The sequence below is a fragment of the Narcine bancroftii genome, chromosome 1 (assembly GCF_036971445.1).
Source record: "Narcine bancroftii isolate sNarBan1 chromosome 1, sNarBan1.hap1, whole genome shotgun sequence".
In the NCBI taxonomy this organism is placed as follows: Eukaryota; Metazoa; Chordata; class Chondrichthyes; order Torpediniformes; family Narcinidae; genus Narcine; species Narcine bancroftii.
The window spans coordinates 163747321-163766121 of record NC_091469.1 but is presented as its reverse complement, the minus strand read 5'-3'; the positions used below and the strand labels follow the sequence as shown (position 1 = coordinate 163766121).

The window sequence follows — 18801 nt, the reverse complement described above, 5'->3', positions numbered from 1 at the left end:
AATGAGTTTCCTGCCAAAGTGGTAGATGCAGGTTGGATTTTAATATTTAAGGAAAAGTTGGATAGGTATCTGGACGAGAGAGGAGGGTTAAGTGTTGGGTGCGGGTCAATGGGACTAGATGTTCAGCATGGACTAGATGAACTGAACTGGCCTGTTTCTGTGCTGTAATTATATGGTTCTATGGGATGGAGAGAAGAAGAGAGAGGGAGAGTGACAGTGGTGTCTTCGTGGAGAGAAATGGGGAGGGGCTTCAGAAGGATGTGCGTGGGATGGCACGGAGGAGATCTTTGACGTGTTATTCTGGAACGTGAGGCATGCCTCATGTTATCTGCATCTCCTGACCTGAGCTGATCTCTTGTCCCATAGGTGGCTGAAGTTGTGGTCAGGGCCTTTCCTGATCTGGAAGATGTGCGGGTTCCTCTGCGAGACAAACATCACAGCCTGCAGCAGCGCCTGCGACACAGTGCAATGCAAGGTAATCTGATCCAGCCGAGGCAGTGACTGACGCAGCCACGACCTATCAACAAGGGGTGAACCTCCCTTCAGGAGAGCAGAGTGGTACATGTGGGGGTGTGGCTGTTGGAGGTAACCCAGAGAACCTGGGAACTGGAGGAGCATTAGATTCACTAGTAGTTTAATGGGGTAAGATGTTACAAGGCACTTCACTAGGGAGTCAGCAAAGAAATAGGAACGTCCTGCCAAAGGGGTGGTGAGAGGTAAGACTTGAGACCCCCACAACATCTATTCAGGGTATGGATGAATCTGGAATCCCTGAGGCTGCGGACCAATGGCTAGGAAATGGGATTGGGATGCTGGCCAGCACGATGCAATGGGCTGAAAAGCTTGACTGCTCTACACATTTGTCTTATCTTGCATGCTGAGGTACAGTGCAAAGGTTAGTTTTATGCGCTATCCAGCAGAATCTGTACACCAAGCATTATTTTACTCATGTGAAGCTTGACTTCATGACTCTGGAATGTAACCCTCTGCCTCATGTGAGGAGACGGTCAATGAGAATGGGAGCAGGTGTTGCTGCAGACCAACACACCAGATGCAGCTTCCAGCCTTGATATTTCCATGGCATTACCATCGCCAAGTCTCCTCCTTCACAGCTCTCACTAGTGACCCAAAGCTGCTGAACCCACCACATAAATAACATGGCTACTGGACCAGGTAGCTGGCTGGGGATCCTGCAGGGAGTGCTCCCCTTCTGACAACCCAAAGCCTTCCATCCTTAGGTTGCAGGTGCAGCAGGTTATAAAGAAGGCAAATGGAATGTTGGCCTTCATTGCTAGAGGAATTGAATTCAGGAGTAGGGAGGTCATGTTGCAACTGTACAAGGTACTGGTGAGACCGCACCTGGAGTACTGTGTCCAGTTCTGGTCTCCATATTTGAGGAAGGATCTACTGGCTTTGGAGACGGTCCAGAGGAGGTTTACTAGGTTGATCCCTGGGATGAAGGGGTTGACTTATGATGAAAGATTAAATCGTCTAGGATTATATTCGCTCGAGTTCAGAAGAATGAGAGGAGATCTTATAGAAACATATAGGATTATGAAGGGTATGGATAGGATAGATGTAGGAAGGTTTTTTGAGCTGACCGGGGAAACTAAAATGAGAGGACACAGTCTCAAGATTCGGGGGAGCAGATTTAGGACAGAGATGAGGAAAAATAGTTTTTCCCAGAGAGTAGTGAATGTTTGGAATTCTCTAACCAGGGAAGTGGTTGAGGCTGCCTCATTAGACATATTTAAAATTTGGTTAGATAAATTTTTACATGATAGAGGAATTAGGGGATATGGGGAGAAGGCAGGTAGGTGGAGTTAGGTCATAAATTAGATCAGCCATGATCGTATTGAATGGCGGAGCAGGCTCGATGGGCCATTTTTGGCCGACGCCTGTTCCTACTTCCTATGTTCCTATGAAATCAGCCATGCAATGGACCAACCTCCCCTTGTCCAAAAGTGTACAGTCAACAAGAAACTGCTTGACTGATGGCCTACAATTCCCACCTGAAACACCCTCCCTCTGTCCCACAGTGGAGAACAGTCAACACTCACAAATGCTCACTTAACGAGAGCTACTCCGACAAGATACCCAAACTATGAGGAAAGGCAAGGACACTGAGGAATGCAGTAGAAAAGATGGTCCAGGGAATACAGATACATAATTCTCTGAAAGTAGCGTCACATTTGACAACTCCAAGCTACCCTAATCCGAGTACAGGGTAGATGGAGGTGTGTCAGGGCATTGTCAATGGTTCTGGATGACCTCACATTTTTATAAGGTTTGATATGGGAAACCATCCAGGAAACATCAGTCTTGTTGATTCCACAGAGACCGAATGAGGTGTGATGATGCGGGGTGGAAGTGGTGATCCAGAGGGATAGTCCTGGCAATTCTCAGAGCCTCTGTCTTGGTTCTCAGGGCCTGATGGAGAGGAGATGATGACGATCGTGTTGCACGAAGTGTACCGGCACAGGATGAAAATGTTGAAACGGGCTGGGAGGAACATTGGCCCCACTGAGCGACACATCTGGGAGCGGGCCGACGAGGGATTAAGAGAACAAGAGGACGAGGTGCACGATCAGTTCTCCTTGGGGACAAGTGGTAGCAGGAGCACTCTGACAGACACCAGGAGATCGCAGGACCAGAGCGAGGGAGACACGATGGATAACATGTCGATGGAGATCCAGGAGCTAAACGAGCAGCAGAGCTGTCCCCAGCAGCAGGCAGACATCAGCTACAGGTAGCATTAACTGGGGTGGGTCCTTCTGGAGCAAGGACCAGATACAGATTCAGATTTATTGTCAGAGTACATACATGATATCACATACAACCTTGAGATTCTTGCAAACGAGGCAGAAGTACCACATATTGGCAGTGCAAAGGAAAACTGGACACAACGCACATATGGAAACAAATAAAGAAAACAAACAAAAAAAATGTAGACATACAGCACGATAACAGGCCCTTTCAGCCCACGAGTCCGTTCCACCCAATTACACCCAATTGATCTACAACTCAGTACGTTTTGAATGGTGGGAGGAAACCTTAACCCCCCCCCCCAGGGAAAAACAACGCAGACACTGGGAGAACGTACAAACTCCTTACAGACAGCGCAGGATTCGAACCCTGGATCCGATTGCTGGCACTGTAACAGCGTTGCGCTAACCGGGCTGCCCTATAAACAAATTGTGCATTACAGAGAGACTAAAAAAAATACATAAAGTGCAAAGAAAGAGTCCTTAAATGAGTCCCTAACTGAGTTTGTGGTTGAGGAGTCTGATAGTGGAGGGGGGAGCAGCTGTTCCTGCACCTGGTGGTGTGAGTCTTGTGGCCCCGATACCCCTTTCCTGATGGCAGCAGCGAGAACTGAGCGTGTGCTGGGTGGTGAGGATCCTTTTTTTTTTAAATTTTTTATTTTTCACACCATAAATCACATTAACCATGGTACACACTTTTTCCTTTTCACACATATACAGTGCCATTTTCTCCCCCCCCCATACCTCCTCCCATCCCACCCTCCCTACCTTCCCCCTCCCGTCCATTTAAGGTATACAATCTAGGATACATTAAACCAGTCAGACAATGTTGTCATTCAATAAAAATACACCAGAAATTCTACTGAGTCCATTCTTTTCATTTCCTTTTCCTTCCGTTAACTTAGGTAATGATTGTCCCCGGTAGGTTTTTGCTATTGTATTTAATGTAAGGCTCCCATATTTGTTCGAATATTTCAATATTATTTCTTAAACTATATGTTATTTTTTCTAATGGAATACATTTATTCATTTCTATATACCATTGTTGTATTTTCAAATTATCTTCCAATTTCCAGATTGACATAATACATTTTTTTGCTACGGCTAGAGCTATCTTAACAAATCTTTTTTGTGCATCCTCCAAATCAATTCCAAATTCTTTGTTTTTTATGTTACTTAGGAGGAAAATCTCTGGATTCTTTGGTATATTGTTTTCTGTTATTTTATTTAATATCTGATTAAGATCTTCCCAAAATTTTTTTACTTTCTCACATGTCCAGATTGCATGAATTGTTGTTCCCATTTCTTTTTTACATCGAAAACATCTATCAGATACTGTTGGGTCCCATTTATTTAACTTTTGAGGTGTAATGTATAGCCTGTGTATCCAGTTATATTGTATCATACGTAACCTCGTATTTATTGTATTTCTCATCGTTCCGGAGCATAACTTCTCCCATGTTTCCTTTTTTATCTTTATATTTAAATCTTGTTCCCATTTTTGTTTAGTTTTACCATTTGTTTCCTCATTCTCCTTTTCTTGCAGTTTAATATACATATTTGTTATAAATCTTTTGATTAACATTGTATCTGTAATCATATATTCAAGGTTACTTCCCTCTGGCAAACTCAAACTGCTTATTAATTTATCCTTCAAGTAGGATCTCAATTGGTAATATGCCAGCGCTGTATCTCGAGTTATATTGTACTTATCTTTCATTTGTTCAAAGGATAAGAATCTATTTCCTGAAAAACAATTTTCTATTCTTTTAATCCCTTTTTTTTCCCATTCTCTAAAGGAAAGGTTATCTATTGTAAAAGGGAGTAACTTGTTTTGCGTCAATATTAGTTTTGGTAATTGATAATTTGTTTTATTTCTTTCTACATGAATCTTCTTCCAAATATTGAGGAGATGATGTAATACTGGAGAACTTCTATGTTGTAGCAATTTTTCATCCCATTTATATAATATGTGTTCAGGTATCTTTTCCCCTATTTTATCTAATTCTAATCTCGTCCAATCTGGCTTTTCCCTTGTTTGATAAAAATCTGATAGGTATCTTAATTGTGCGGCTCTATAATAATTTTTAAAGTTTGGCAGTTGTAAGCCTCCTTGTTTATACCATTCTGTTAATTTATCTAGTGCTATCCTCGGTTTCCCCCCTCTCCATAAAAATTTCCTTATTATTTTCTTTAACTCCTTGAAGAATTTCTCTGTCAGTTGTATTGGCAATGCCTGAAATAAGTATAATATCCTTGGAAAAATGTTCATTTTAATACAGTTTATCCTTCCTATTAGTGTTAATGGTAAATCTTTCCAATGCTCTAAATCGTCCTGTAATTTTTTCATTAGTGGATAATAATTGAGTTTATATAGTTGGCCGAGATTTTTGTTTATTTGGACACCTAGGTATCTTATTGCTTGCATTTGTCATCTAAATGGTGATTCCTTCTTAAATTTTGAGAAATCCGCATTATTCATAGGCATTGCTTCACTTTTATTTACGTTTATCTTGTAACCCGACACTTCTCCATATTCCTTCAATTTCTTATATAATTCTTTTATTGATAGTTCTGGTTCTGTTAAGTACACTATAACATCATCCGCAAATAAACTGATTTTATATTCCTTGTCTTTTATTTTTATTCCTTTTATATTATTATCTGTTCTTATCAATTCTGCTAGTGGTTCTATAGCTAACGCAAACAATAAAGGTGATAGTGGGCATCCCTGCCGTGTTGACCTGCTTAAGTTAAATTGCTTTGAGACATGTCCATTTACTGTCACTTTCGCTAACGGTCCCTTATATAATGCTTTAATCCAATTAACATACTTCTCCGGTAAACTGATTTTTTGCAATACTTTGAACAAATAATTCCATTCTACTCTGTCAAAGGCCTTCTCTGCGTCTAAAGCAACTGCTACTGTAGGTGCTTTATTCCCTTCTACTGCATGAATTAAGTTAATAAATTTACAAATATTGTCTGTTGTGCGTCTTTTTTTGATAAATCCAGTTTGGTCTAAATTTACCATTTTCGGTACATACTCTGCTAATCTGTTTGCTAATAGTTTAGCTATTATCTTATAATCTGTGTTAAGTAAAGATATTGGTCTATATGACGCTGGTGAGAGTGGATCTTTCCCTTGCTTTAGTATTACTGTAATTATTGCTGTTTTACATGAATCTGGTAAGCTTTGTGTTTTATCAATCTGGTTGATTACTTCCAGGAGGGGCGGAATTAATAAATCTTTAAATGTTTTGTAGAATTCTATTGGGAATCCATCCTCTCCTGGTGTCTTATTATTTGGTAATTTTTTTATTATCTCTTGTATTTCTACTATTCCAAATGGCTCTGTTAATTTATTTTGTTCCTCTATTTGTAGTTTTGGTAGTTCAATTTTAGTCAGAAATTCATCTATTTTCCCTTCATTTTCAGTTTGGTATAATTGTTCATAGAATTCTCTAAAGTTTTCCTTGATCTCTTTTGGATTATATGTAATTTGTTTGTCTTTTTTCCTTGATGCCAATACCATTTTCTTAGCTTGTTCTGTCTTAAGCTGCCATGCTAGGATTTTGTGCGTTTTTTCACCTAGTTCATAATATTTCTGTTTTGTCTTCATTATATTCTTCTCCACCTTATATGTTTGTAGTGTTTCATATTTTATTTTTTTATCCGCCAATTCTCTTCCTTTTAGTTGTATCTTCCTTCATTACTAATTCTTTTTCTATATTTACTATTTCCCTTTCCAACTGCTCTGTTTCCTGATTATAGTCCTTCTTCATCTTGGTTACATAACTTATTATTTGCCCTCTAATGAATGCTTTCATTGCATCCCATAGTATAAACTTATCTTCCACTGATTCCGTATTTATTTCAAAATACATTTTTATTTGTTTTTCAATAAATTCTCTAAAATCCTGCCTTTTAAGTAACATGGGGTTTAATCTCCATCTATACATTCTTGGAGGGATGTCCTCTAACTTTACTGTCAATATTAAGGGTGAATGGTCCGATAGTAGGTGGTGAGGATCCTTGATGATCGCTTCTGATCTCTGACGGCAGCGTTCCGGGTGGTGACTATAGAAGGATATTGGAGCAATGTTAGTGGAAGCAGGTGTTTCTGGAGGGAACTGATTGAGAAAGTGGTGTTTGGAGAATGAACAGAAAGTGGGAGAATGGAACAGGAATATAGATCCAGAGTCTGGTGCTGTGCAAGTTCCATTGGCAGTTAGAAAACACCTCTGTGTGACACTGTGTATTTTTATACTTCTTGTTTCATTTGTTTCAAATGGAAGTCCTGAACTAACTCAAATGTAAAATTCCATTATCGTGTAGTCACAGCAGATCAATACGGATACATGATTCCCTGAAAGTGGCGTCACAGGTGGACAGGGTTGTAAGAAGAGCTTTTGGCATATTGGCTTCATAAATCAAAGTATTGAGTCCAGGAGTTGGGATGTTATGGTAAGGTTTTATAAGACATTGATGAGGCCAAATTTGGAGGATTGTGTGCAGTTTTGGTCACCGAACTACAGGAAAGATATCAATAAGATAGAAAGAGTGCAGAGAAGATTTACTGGGATGATGCCTAGACTTCAGGAACTGAGTTACAAGGAAAGGTTAAACAGGTTAGGACTTTGTTCCCTGGAGCAGAGAAGAATGAGGGGAGATTTGATGGAGGTATTTAAAATTATGAGGGGGACAGACAGAGGAAATGTAGGTTGGCTTTTTTCATTGAGGGAGGTGAGATACAAACCAGAGGACATGGATTAAGGGTGAAAGGGGAAAGGTTTATGGGGAATATTAGGGGGAACTCCTTCACACAGAGAGTGGTGGGAGAGTGGATGGAGCTGTCAGTTGAATTGGTGAATGTGGACTCAATTTTAACATTTAAGAATTTGGACAGGTACATGGTGCAGGTCAGTGGGACTAAATAGAATAATAGATCGGCATGGACTAGAAAGGCCAAAGGGCCTGTTTCTCTGCTGTCATTTTGTATGATTCTATGATCAGTTTACCCAAGGGCATTCACAGCTATGGATTAATCATGAACCTCAACACTCATTTACAATAGCTCATTTCCTAGTTGGCTCAGCCTTGGATTTTTGATTTTGGGTGTAGGGAATAATAACTGGCTGCTAAAATAACATAATATAACATAACATAACAATTACAGCACGGAAACAGGCCATTAGGCCCTTCTAGTCTGCACCGAACCAAACACCCCTTTCTAGTCCCACCTCCCTGCACAATGCCCATAACCCTCCATCTTCTTCTCATCAATATACCTGTCCAACCTTTTCTTAAATAATACAATTGACTCCGCCGCCACTATTTCTCCCGGAAGATGATTCCACACAGCTACCACTCTCTGTGTAAAGAAGTTCCCCCTCATGTTACCTCTAAACCTCTGCCCCTTAATTCTTAACTCATGTCCTCTTGTTTTAATCTTTCCTCCTCTTAACGGAAATAGTCTATCCACATCCATTCTGTCTATCCCTTTCATAATCTTAAATACTTCTATCAAATCCCCTCTCAACCTTCTACGCTCCAAAGAATAAAGACCCAATCTGTCCAATCTCTCCCCATACTCCAGATGCTTAAACCCAGGCAACATTCTGGTAAACCTTCTCTGCACTCTCTCCACTCTGTTTATATCCTTCCTATAATTAGGCGACCAGAACTGCACACAGAACTCCAAATTAGGCCGCACCAACGTCTTATACAATCTCAACATCACCTCCCAACTCCTATATTCCATGCAATGATTGATAAAGGCCAGCATACTAAAAGCCTTCTTCACCACCCTATTCACGTGAGTTTCTACCTTCAGGGAACGATGTACCGTCACTCCTAAATCTTTCTGCTCTTCTGTATTCCTCAATGCTCTCCCATTTACCACGTATGTCCTGTTCTGATTCTTCTTACCAAAATGAAGCACCTCACACTTATCAGCATTAAATTCCATCTGCCATTTTTCAGCCCACTTTTCTAAGCAGCCCAAATCCCTCTGCAATCCTTGAAAACCTTCTTCATTATCCACTATTCCACCTATCTTAGTATCGTCTGCATATTTACTAATCCAATTCACCACTCCATCATCTAGATCATTAATGTATATAACGAACAACAATGGGCCCAATACAGATCCTTGAGGCACACCACTGGTCACCGGCCTCCAACCTGACAGACAATTATCCACTACCACTCTCTGGCCTCTCTCTTTCAGCCAATGTTCAATCCATTTGACTATCTTAAAATTTATACCTAAAGACTGCACCTTCCTAACTAACCTTCCATGTGGTACCTTATCGAAGGCCTTACTGAAGTCCATATAGACAACATCCACTGCGCTACCCTCATCCACATTCCTAGTCACCTCTTCAAAAAATTCAATCAGATTGGTCAAACATGACCTTCCTCCCACAAATCCATGTTGAGTGCATACCCTTCTTCACTCTCGCCATCCCACTTCTTGAGAGGTGCATGATACCTTAGAAGGGCCATCCTCGCTACAATTTTTGTTCATGTCTGTAGAGGCAGCGAATAGTCTGATCTGACAGAAACTAGTTCTTTAGGATTATATCCCACCTCTCCATGCCTGCCGGAGCATAGACTTGCCATTCTGCAGGTAATGCAGTCGTGTGACTGGTGGAGCTGTTATCTGAGAGTACCAAGCCACATCTCATCCTGACTCAGGCACTGGCTGTGTAGATGTTCTCCCCAATACCACATTTTTCACCCATGTGCCACAAAGATATGTAGGTTACTTACCCCCTGAAAATAGTCCCCAGTGTGTGGCTAAAAGTGGTAGGATAGAACCATAGAACATTAAAGCACAGAAACAGGCCACCTCGGCCCTTGTTGTCTTTGCCAAACTATTTTTTTCCTAGTTCTACTGACCTATACCCAGTCCATAGCCCTCCATACCCCTCTCATTCATGTACCTGTCCAAATTCCTCTTAAATGTTAAAACTGAACCTGCATTCACCACTTCAGATGGCAGCTTGTTCCACACCCCCAACACTCTCTGTGTGAAGAAGTTCTCCCTAAACTTTTCCCCTTTCACCCTTAACCCATGTCCTCTGGTTTGTATCTCACCCACTCTCAGTGGAAAAAGCCAACCTATATTTACTCTGCCTGTCCCCCTCATAATTGTAAATACCTCTATCAAATCTCCCCTCATTCTTCTACACTCCAGAGAATAAAGTCCTCATCTGTTTTCCACCGACATATATTACAAATCCTCTAACTCCCACATCTACCTGGACTACACATCCTCACACCCTGCCCCCTGAAAGGATTCCATCCCTTTCCTTCAATTTCTCCACCTCTGCGGCATCTCTTCCCAAAATGAGGTATTTCAGTCCAGAGGTTCTGAAATATCTGCCTTCTTCCACCACGTGGCTTCCCCTCCACAACTATCAACAGCCCTCACCTGCATCTCTTCCATTTCCCACTCATCTGCCCTGGCCCCCTCTGCCCCCAGGCGCAACAAACATAGAAACCCCCCTCATCCTCACCTACCACCCCACTAACCTCTGCATCCAACACTTTATCCATCGGAATTTCCTGCACTTACTACAGGATCCCATCACCAGAAACATTTTTTCTTCTCCTCCCCTCTCTGCCTTCCGTAGGGACTGCTCCCCCCTCCCCCGGCACCTTCCCCTGTATCCACGAGGTGCAACATTGGTGCCCGCACCACCTACCTCACCACGGTTTGGGGCCTCAAACACTTCACTTGTGTATCCTAGGTCTGATTTACTGCATCTGGTGCTCCCTTTGTGGTGTTCTCTACATCGGAGAGATGGGTCGCAGATTGGCAGATCGCTTCGCACAACAATGGTCTTCCAGTAGGCAACCATTTCAACACAGAGTAACACTCCCATGCTCACATGTCTTGTATACTGTCCCACCTTGACCACCTGCAGATTGGAGGAACAACACCTTATTTTCCATCTGGGTACCCTCCAGCCAGATGCTAATAACATCAACTTCTCTGCTTTCTGTTAACCTGCTCGTCTTTTCTTTCCCCTCCCCTTTCCAATATTTCCAGTTTCCCCTCCCTTCCCTCTCCACCCCCCAACCATCCCTCCTCTCCCGATCACTGCTGTCCCCTCCCTATCAATTCTTGCCTTTGCCATCCTCCCTTCTCCCCCCCCCCCCCCATGCCGTTTGTTCAGACACATGCTGACACTCTTCCATACCTCGATGAAGGGCTCAAGCCCGAAACATCGGTGATATATTTTTAACCTTTGTTACATAAAGGACACTGTTTGACCATTTGAGTTTCTCCAGCATTTTGGATTTATACTTCAACCACAATGTTTACAGATTTTCGTGAATTGCTCCTGACCTGTTTAACCTTTCCCTGTAACTCAGTTCCTGAAGTTCGGGCAACATCCCAGTAAATCTTCTCTGGACTCTTTCTATCTCATTGATACCTTTCCTGTAGTTCGGAGACCAAAACTGCACACAATTCTCCAAATTTGGCCTCACCATCATCTTGTATAACTTCATCATAACATCCCAGCTCCTGTACTCAATACTTTGATTTATGAAGGCCAATGTGCCAAAAGCTCTCCTTACAACCCTGTCCACCTGTGACGCCACTTTCAGGGAATTATGTATCTGTATTCCCAGGTCCCTCTGTTCTACCCCACTCCTCAATGGCCGACCATTTACCGTGTATGTCCTTTCTTGGTTTGTCCTTCCAAAATGCAGCACCTCCCACTTGTCTGTATTAAATCCCATCTGCCATTTTGCAGCCCATCTTACCAGCTGGGGGAGTTGATGGGAATGTGGGGAGAATAAAATGGGATTAGTGTAAAAGTAAGGTAGTGTGTTGGCCAGAAATGTTGGGCTGAATGGCCTATTGTTTTCCTGATCCAGGTATTCCAGCCCATCTTCTTGGTGCTCAGATTTGGATCTCTAACGTTGAACAGAAATTCATTGAGATATTGGTTAGCAGTAACGCTGTTACTACGCCAGCAATCAGGGTTCAATTCCTGCACTGTCTGTAAGGAGTTGGTACATTCTCCCTGTGTCTGCATGGATTTTGCCCGGGGGCTCCGGTTTCCTCCCACTGTTTGAAAGGCACCAGGGGTTATAGGTCAATTGGGTGTAAATTGGGCAGCCTGGCTTGTGGGTCAAAGGGCCTGTTACTGTGCTGTATGTCTAAATTTATTTTTATATATTTTTTAAGATTCTCTGGTTCTCGGACACTGCATTGTTAATTTATATATTCAATTGGTTCGCTTTCTCTTCAATTTGTTTTTGACTAATCAGGTCACTGTAACCTACTACTCGGCAGTGGTCTTTCTCTGCATTGTAGGAACCCATGTTACTATGTGCAGCTCAAGCTCTGTTGTCTGTTACAGGGAAATACAGCCCAGTCACCACAGGACATCGCGACCCCAGGGCCCAGTCTGCAGGAAGGCTGCAGCGGAAAGTGTGGCTGGGGAGGTGGAGGGTCACTTGCCTCAGCTGCCCCTGGTCGGATCGTGGGAGTTTGAGCGCGAGGATGAGGAATACGTGAATTTCCTGGAGCTCTTCCTGAGCTACTTGCTGGAGAGAGATCAGATGGTGAACGAGAGCCCCAGTGTCCCTCTGCTGACCAGCTGCTCGTCGTTCCTGCGGGAACAAGAACTGAACTCGCTGGCGTTCCATGTTCAGAGCACTCTGAAGCGGCGGCAGAGCAGGGTGAGAGTGGCTGAGGACACCTTCCTGGCAAAGAGCACTGTAACCTCAGTGCCCGACCTGCATCAGCACGAGACCTCAAGGATGAGCCCGAGAGAGGAACAGATGAGAGCTGCTATTTTCTCTCCTATTCCAGCCACACTCCACTCTCCCAGCCATTCCCACGTACCCTCTGCTGAGGGTAATGTCTACGGCTGCTTTCCTGCTGGTATTCAGCACAGGGACAGAGCCAGAGGCCTGTTTGGGTTAAAGCTTCAGTCTTTGATTGGTCCCTCAAGCACACCCTGGCAGTTAGGGCCACTCCCCAGCAGTCGGCCTGTCATTGCCCCTGCCCCCTGCACTGAGTGCCTGTCAGTGCCAGCTCTATTGAACGACGACCTGGCGCCTGAGGTGGAGGCCAGGTTTCAAGGCACTGCTAAGCTGCTGGAGTGGATGATTCGATGGTCTGAACGAAGACTGCGGTGTGGCCAGCACAAGGTGGAGAGCCTGGAGGCCCGTGGTGCCACCATCCGGGTCAAGACCTCAGTCACTGCCATTCTTCGCTCCCTGGAACTGCTGGGTAGAAGCCTGGGCATCAACATGTCTCATCCGAATAACAAGGTGTGTCTCTATATATTTATTTTAAAATTTAGACATACAGCATAGTAGCAGCTCATTTTGGCCCATAAGCCCAATTACACCCAAATTAACCTACATCCTCAGTACGTTTTGAATAATGGGAGGAAACTGGAGCCCCGGGGAAAACCCATGCCGACGTGGAAAACGTACTGTTACGAGCCCAGCTGACCCCAAAACCCAGCAGCAATAGATATTCAGCAACACAAATGCTTATTTAAACAAAAGTTGCTTTTAATTATCTTTAAACTTTATCAAACTTTATCTTATCACTATTAACTTAACTGACCTAACTTCACCCCCTTCTAATTCTAAGCGCACGTGTATGTAATGTGTGTGTAAGTTTAGAAAAGTTCTTTGATTCACAGTCCAGTCTCACTTCTCGTTCCTCCAACTTTACTGGTTGCAGGAAATTCTTATACTGTGCACAAAATTTAACATTTATGAAGTTCACCAGGCTTTGGTGCTTGAAAGGTAAATGGAAGGCTCTTGTCGGTTTTCAGAGTGAGATTTATTGTTCACTGGACACCCACAACTGATTCCTTTTAATCAGCCACTTCAGTGTCTTGCCGAAGAAACTTGCCCCATCAGGGGTTTCCAGATGATAACCTCTTTCTTTCAGGTCATCACAGAGTTCCTTTGTGTTTGCCTTATTTCAAATGAAACATTAGGCAGCCAGTTCTCTCTTCTTATATGAACCACAAGGGCTTTGACCAGGCTGAACTAAGCACTCACAACCTGTCTTCAAAATGGGGTTTTCCACAAGCTTGGTAGCTTGTCCTGTTCTAGTCCCAGCTGCTGCTGAACTGTAAAACTGCAAAACTGAACTCTCTCTCTCTCTGAGAGAAAACCTGTTTTTCTCTTTCTGCTTGCAAAATCACATGACCCTCTTAGAACAGCAAGTTCCACTCAGACAGCCTGCGGCTCCCACGAGTTCTTTCATCTGTTGCCTTTTTGTAAACAACAATCCATTAGTGAAGTCTCTTGGGCACTCTCCAAAACTTTTGCAAAGGCTCTTGGAGCCGGCCTATCTATAACCATATAACCATTTACGGAGCGGAAACAGGCCATGTCGGCCTTTCGAGTCCACACCAGTTCACTAGAACAACTCCACAAGCTCAAACCTCTTGCTCACCGCCAATAATCCTCAGACCCCCTCACCTTCATGTACACATCCAACCTTCTCTTAAATGACAGAAGGGACCCTGATGCAACTATCTCATTCGGAAGATCATTCCATTCTGCCACCACTCGGTGAGTGAAAAAGCCACCTCTAATATTTCTCCTTACCCTTAACTCATGGCCTCTTGTTCCAACCTCCCTCAGAGGAAAGAGTCTGTTTATGTCCAGTCTATCTATTCCTTTCATAATTTTAAATACCTCTATCAAGTCCCCTCTCAGTCGTCTGCGTTCCAATGAATAAAGTCCCAGTCTCCTGAATCTCTCCCTGTAATCCAGATAACATTCTTGTAAACCTTTTCTGTACCCTCTCCACTTTATCTATATCCTTTCTATAATTTGGAGACCAGAACTGAGCACAGTACTCCAAACCTGGCCTCACCAATGCATTAAACAGCTGTAACATCACCTCCCAGCTCCTATACTCTACATATGATTTATGAAGGCCAGCATACCATTGCCTTCTTAACTACCCTGTCTACATGGGAATCCACCTTCAGTGAACTCTGTACCATAACCCCCAGGTTCCTCTGCATTCCTCAATGCCCTCCCCTTAACTGTATATTGCCCTATTCTGGTTATTTTTACTGAAATGCAACACCTTGCACTTGTCTTCATTGAATTCCATCTGCCATCTTTCAGCCCACTCTTCCAAACAAACCAAATCCTTTTTTAATCCAAGAAAATCTACCTCACTATCCACCACTCCCCCTATTTTCATATCATCTGCATGTTTGCTTACCCAGTTAACCACACCCTCCTCTAAATGATTAATATAAATGATAAACAAGAAGGGACCCAGCACCGATCCCTGAGGCACTCCACTTGTCACAGGCTTCCAACCTGACATACAGTTGTCCACCATGACTCTCTCCCAGCCACCTCTAAACCCATGTCACAATCTCTCTACTAATTCCTAGTGACCGAACCTTCCTTATTAACCTTACACCCGGAACCTTATCAAAAGCCTTACTAAAATCCAAATAGATCACATCCACCGCTCTACCTTCATCCACCTTCTCTGTCACTTCCTCAAAAACTCAACAACATTCGTCAAACATGACTTTCCTTTTACAAACCCATGCTGGGTGCCCCTAATCAATCCCTGCCTATCCAGATATGCATATATACTATTGTGAAGAATACCCTCCATAACCTTCCCCACCACCGAAGTCAAACTTATTGGCCGATAATTACTTGGCCTACATCTACTGCCTTTTTTGAACAATGGAACTACATTTGCAACCCTCCAATCCTGTGGTACCACCCCCTCCTCCAGTGATCTTTGAAAAATCACTGTCAGTCCCTTCGCTATTTGTTCCCTGACCTCCTTTAAAGTCCTGTGAAAAATCCCATTAGGACTCGGAGACTTATCCACCTTAATTGACCCTAGAAGCTCCAAAACCCTCACTTTACTAATCCCTATCCTCTCCATAACTAAGCCCTTTGCTTCTCTTATCTCATAGAGCCCAATGTCCCTTTTCCTTGTGAATAAGGACAAGAAAAAATTGTTCAATATTTCTCCCATCTCATACGGTTCCTGACATAGTTCACTGGTCCCATCATCCAGTGACCTATTCTATCCTTAACCCTCTTTTTACTGTTCACATATCTGTAAAAACCCTTAGGATTCACCTTTGCCTTATTAGCTATGGACACCTCATACCTTGTTTTTGCCTTTCTAATTTCCCTCTTTAACATTATCTAAGAAACGACCATACATTTCCTCAATCCCTTGTTTTTTTTATATTTGGTATAGGCCTCCCTCTTGTCCTGAACCAACTTCTTAATTTCACCAGAAAACCATGGCTCGCTAGAACCTTTAGTCTTCCTTTTCGGCCTGACTGGAACATAAAGATCCTGTACTCTCAAAATCTCACCCCTAAATGCACCTCAAATTTCCTCTACGTCCTTTCCGGCAAAAAGATCAACACACACAACTCTCTGCAGATCCCTTCTCATTTCTCCAAATTTGGCCTTCCCCCACTTGAAGACCTTCAACCTCGGACCCAACCTATCCCTTTCCATCATTAAGCTAAAGCTAATGGACCCATGATCACTGAATCCAAAGTTCTCTCCAACGCTCACCTCTGTCACCTGCCCCATTGCATTCCCAAACAACTGATCTAATACCGCTCCCCCTCTAGTTGGCGTCTCAACATATTGCTGCAAAAAGCAATCCTGAACACAATGCATAAATACTAAGGCATCCTGCCCTTTTACTGACTACGTTTCCCTATCTATGTTTGGAAAATTGAAATCCCCAACCAACACCACCCTATTTCTACTGCACATCTCATCTATTTCCTGGCACATTTGCTCTTCTAGTTCCCTTTCCCCATTTGGAGGCCTATAATATACCCCCATAATAGTAACCTCACCCTTCTTATTTTTCAGCTCTACGCACACTGCCTCCCTCGACGAGCCCTCCATTCTATCTATTACACTCCTTGCATTAAAATAAATGCAACTCAGGGATCTCCTATATCCTACCTTCTACTTATCCTCCTCTCTACCATTCTCACAATTTTCATTATACCTTTTTACTACTTCCTGCTGTTCCTCCCTCAAATTTTTTAAACTTGTCTCTTTCCTTAGCCTACAAACCCTCTCCCTGCTGTCTTGCCTAACTTGAAACTCTGTCCCCAACCATACTAGTTTAAACCCCCGCGACAGCCCTAGCAAATGACCCTGCCAGCAGACTGGTCCCTCTGGGATTAAGATGTAACACATCATTACGGTATAGGTCCCATCTTCCCCAAAAAAGATCCCAGTGGTCCAAGAACTTGAAACCCTGTCTCATTTCTGCCCTCACTGTCATGTGGCACAGGAAGCAATCCAGAAATTACCACCTTAGTGGTTCTCCTTTTAAGCTCCCTACCCAACTCCCTATACCCATTCTACAGGATCACTTCCTCCTTCCTTCCAACATCATTGGTACCAACATGTACCACAACCTCAGGCTCCTCACCCTCCCCTTTTAGGATGTTCTGAACACGCATAGTCACATCCCGGACCTTAGCACCAGGGAGGCAAACCACCATCCAGTTTTCCTTATCGCGTCCACAAAAACCTCCATCTGTCCTCCTAACCATTGAATCCCCTATAACTATCGCCCTTTTCCTTTTATCCCTACCTTTCTGGGTCGCAGGGGTTGACACCACACCTCTGCCCACCATAGTCTGACTATCCCCCTCCTCAGTACTCAAGGTGGAGTACCAATTTCTGAAGATTTCAGATTTGGGTGCTTGCACATGAACCTGACCCCTCCCTTTCCTCCTCCTAACAGTAACCCACTGCCCCTCCTCCCGTGGCCCCTGTGTGACCACCTGCCTGTAGCTTCTGTCTACGATAGCCTCATTCTCCCTAACCAGAGCGAGGTCATCAAGCTGCAGCTCAAGTTCCCTGACCAGGTCCTTTAGGCCACACTCCTTGTCTGTGATGGCCTCACTCTCCCTAACCAGAGCGAGGTCATCGAGCTGCAGCTCAAGTTCCCTGACCTGGTCCCTTAGACGCTGCAGCTCAGCCCACTTTGTGCACACGTGGATGTCTGGGAGACGTGAAGGCTCTATGACTTCCCACATGTGACACTGAGAGCAGAAAACTGCCCTCACACTCATCCTTCCTCCTTCTCCTCACACTTTATTAAATTAACTGTGAATGTCTTACCTTTAGTCCAGCACGCTCGTCCTCAGCCTCTGCTCGCGTGAGCCTCTCGAGCCAAAGCCTCAAAGACTCACTCCTTCACTGTGCCACTCATTGACTGGGTCGCTCCTCGCTGGTCACTACCCTATACTTACCCTCCTTTTATTGGCCTCCTTGACCAATTAACCCCCTCACTCTCTCCAACCCTCCTCCAGATATTCGCCCGAACTCCAGTCGCCGCCTCCTCTGACTCACAGCCTGAACCAAGTATTTTAAATGAGATCTGTTTTAAAGTGTTTGTATGTGACCTACACTAAAAATAAACCTGCCCCAACTTATCTCCCAAAATCATAGCTAGAATCTGTCATAGTACAAACTCCTCACAGATAGTGTTGGATTCGAACCCTAATCCCGAACATTGGCGTAGTAACGGCATTGCCCTAATCATTAGTCCAACCGTGCACCCATTTTATCCAGCTTTCACACATGTCCTCCAGCTGAACAGGGGCTTTGCTATCCATCTGCTCAACATCCATCCATTGAGTTCTGATCTCAGTGTTCTTGGCATGGTAAGGAATAAGAAGCCCTGTATTCTGCCTTGTCCCTTTATCCATTCCATTTCACTCTCTTTTACCCATATTCTGCTCCACATCCACATCTGACAGGCAGCTCAAAATGCCTAGAAAGCTGAAGAAACTCCGTGGAGTTCAGAAGAATAAGGGGGGACCTCATAGAAGCATTTGGAATGTTGAAAGGCCTGGACAGCATAAATGTGGCAAAGTTTGTTCCTTTGGTGGTGGAGTCTAGGACAAGAGGCAGCAGCTTCAAGATTTAAGGGTGCCCATTTAAAACAGAGATATGGAAAGCCCATGGAATTACAGGAAAGGTACTT

At 43.6% G+C, this 18801-nt stretch overlaps 1 protein-coding gene across 1 annotated transcript in view; it reads left to right on the top strand.

Annotated features, from left to right (window-relative positions):
- cplane1 (ciliogenesis and planar polarity effector 1) overlaps nt 1-18801 on the top strand; it is a 248313-nt gene that overhangs the window by 132533 nt on the left and 96979 nt on the right. Inside the window, exons 24-26 of the mRNA XM_069915448.1 lie at nt 367-475; nt 2428-2749; nt 12152-13070. Of these exons, the coding sequence (XP_069771549.1) occupies nt 367-475; nt 2428-2749; nt 12152-13070 (1350 nt within the window). The remainder of the gene's footprint in view (nt 1-366; nt 476-2427; nt 2750-12151; nt 13071-18801) is intronic.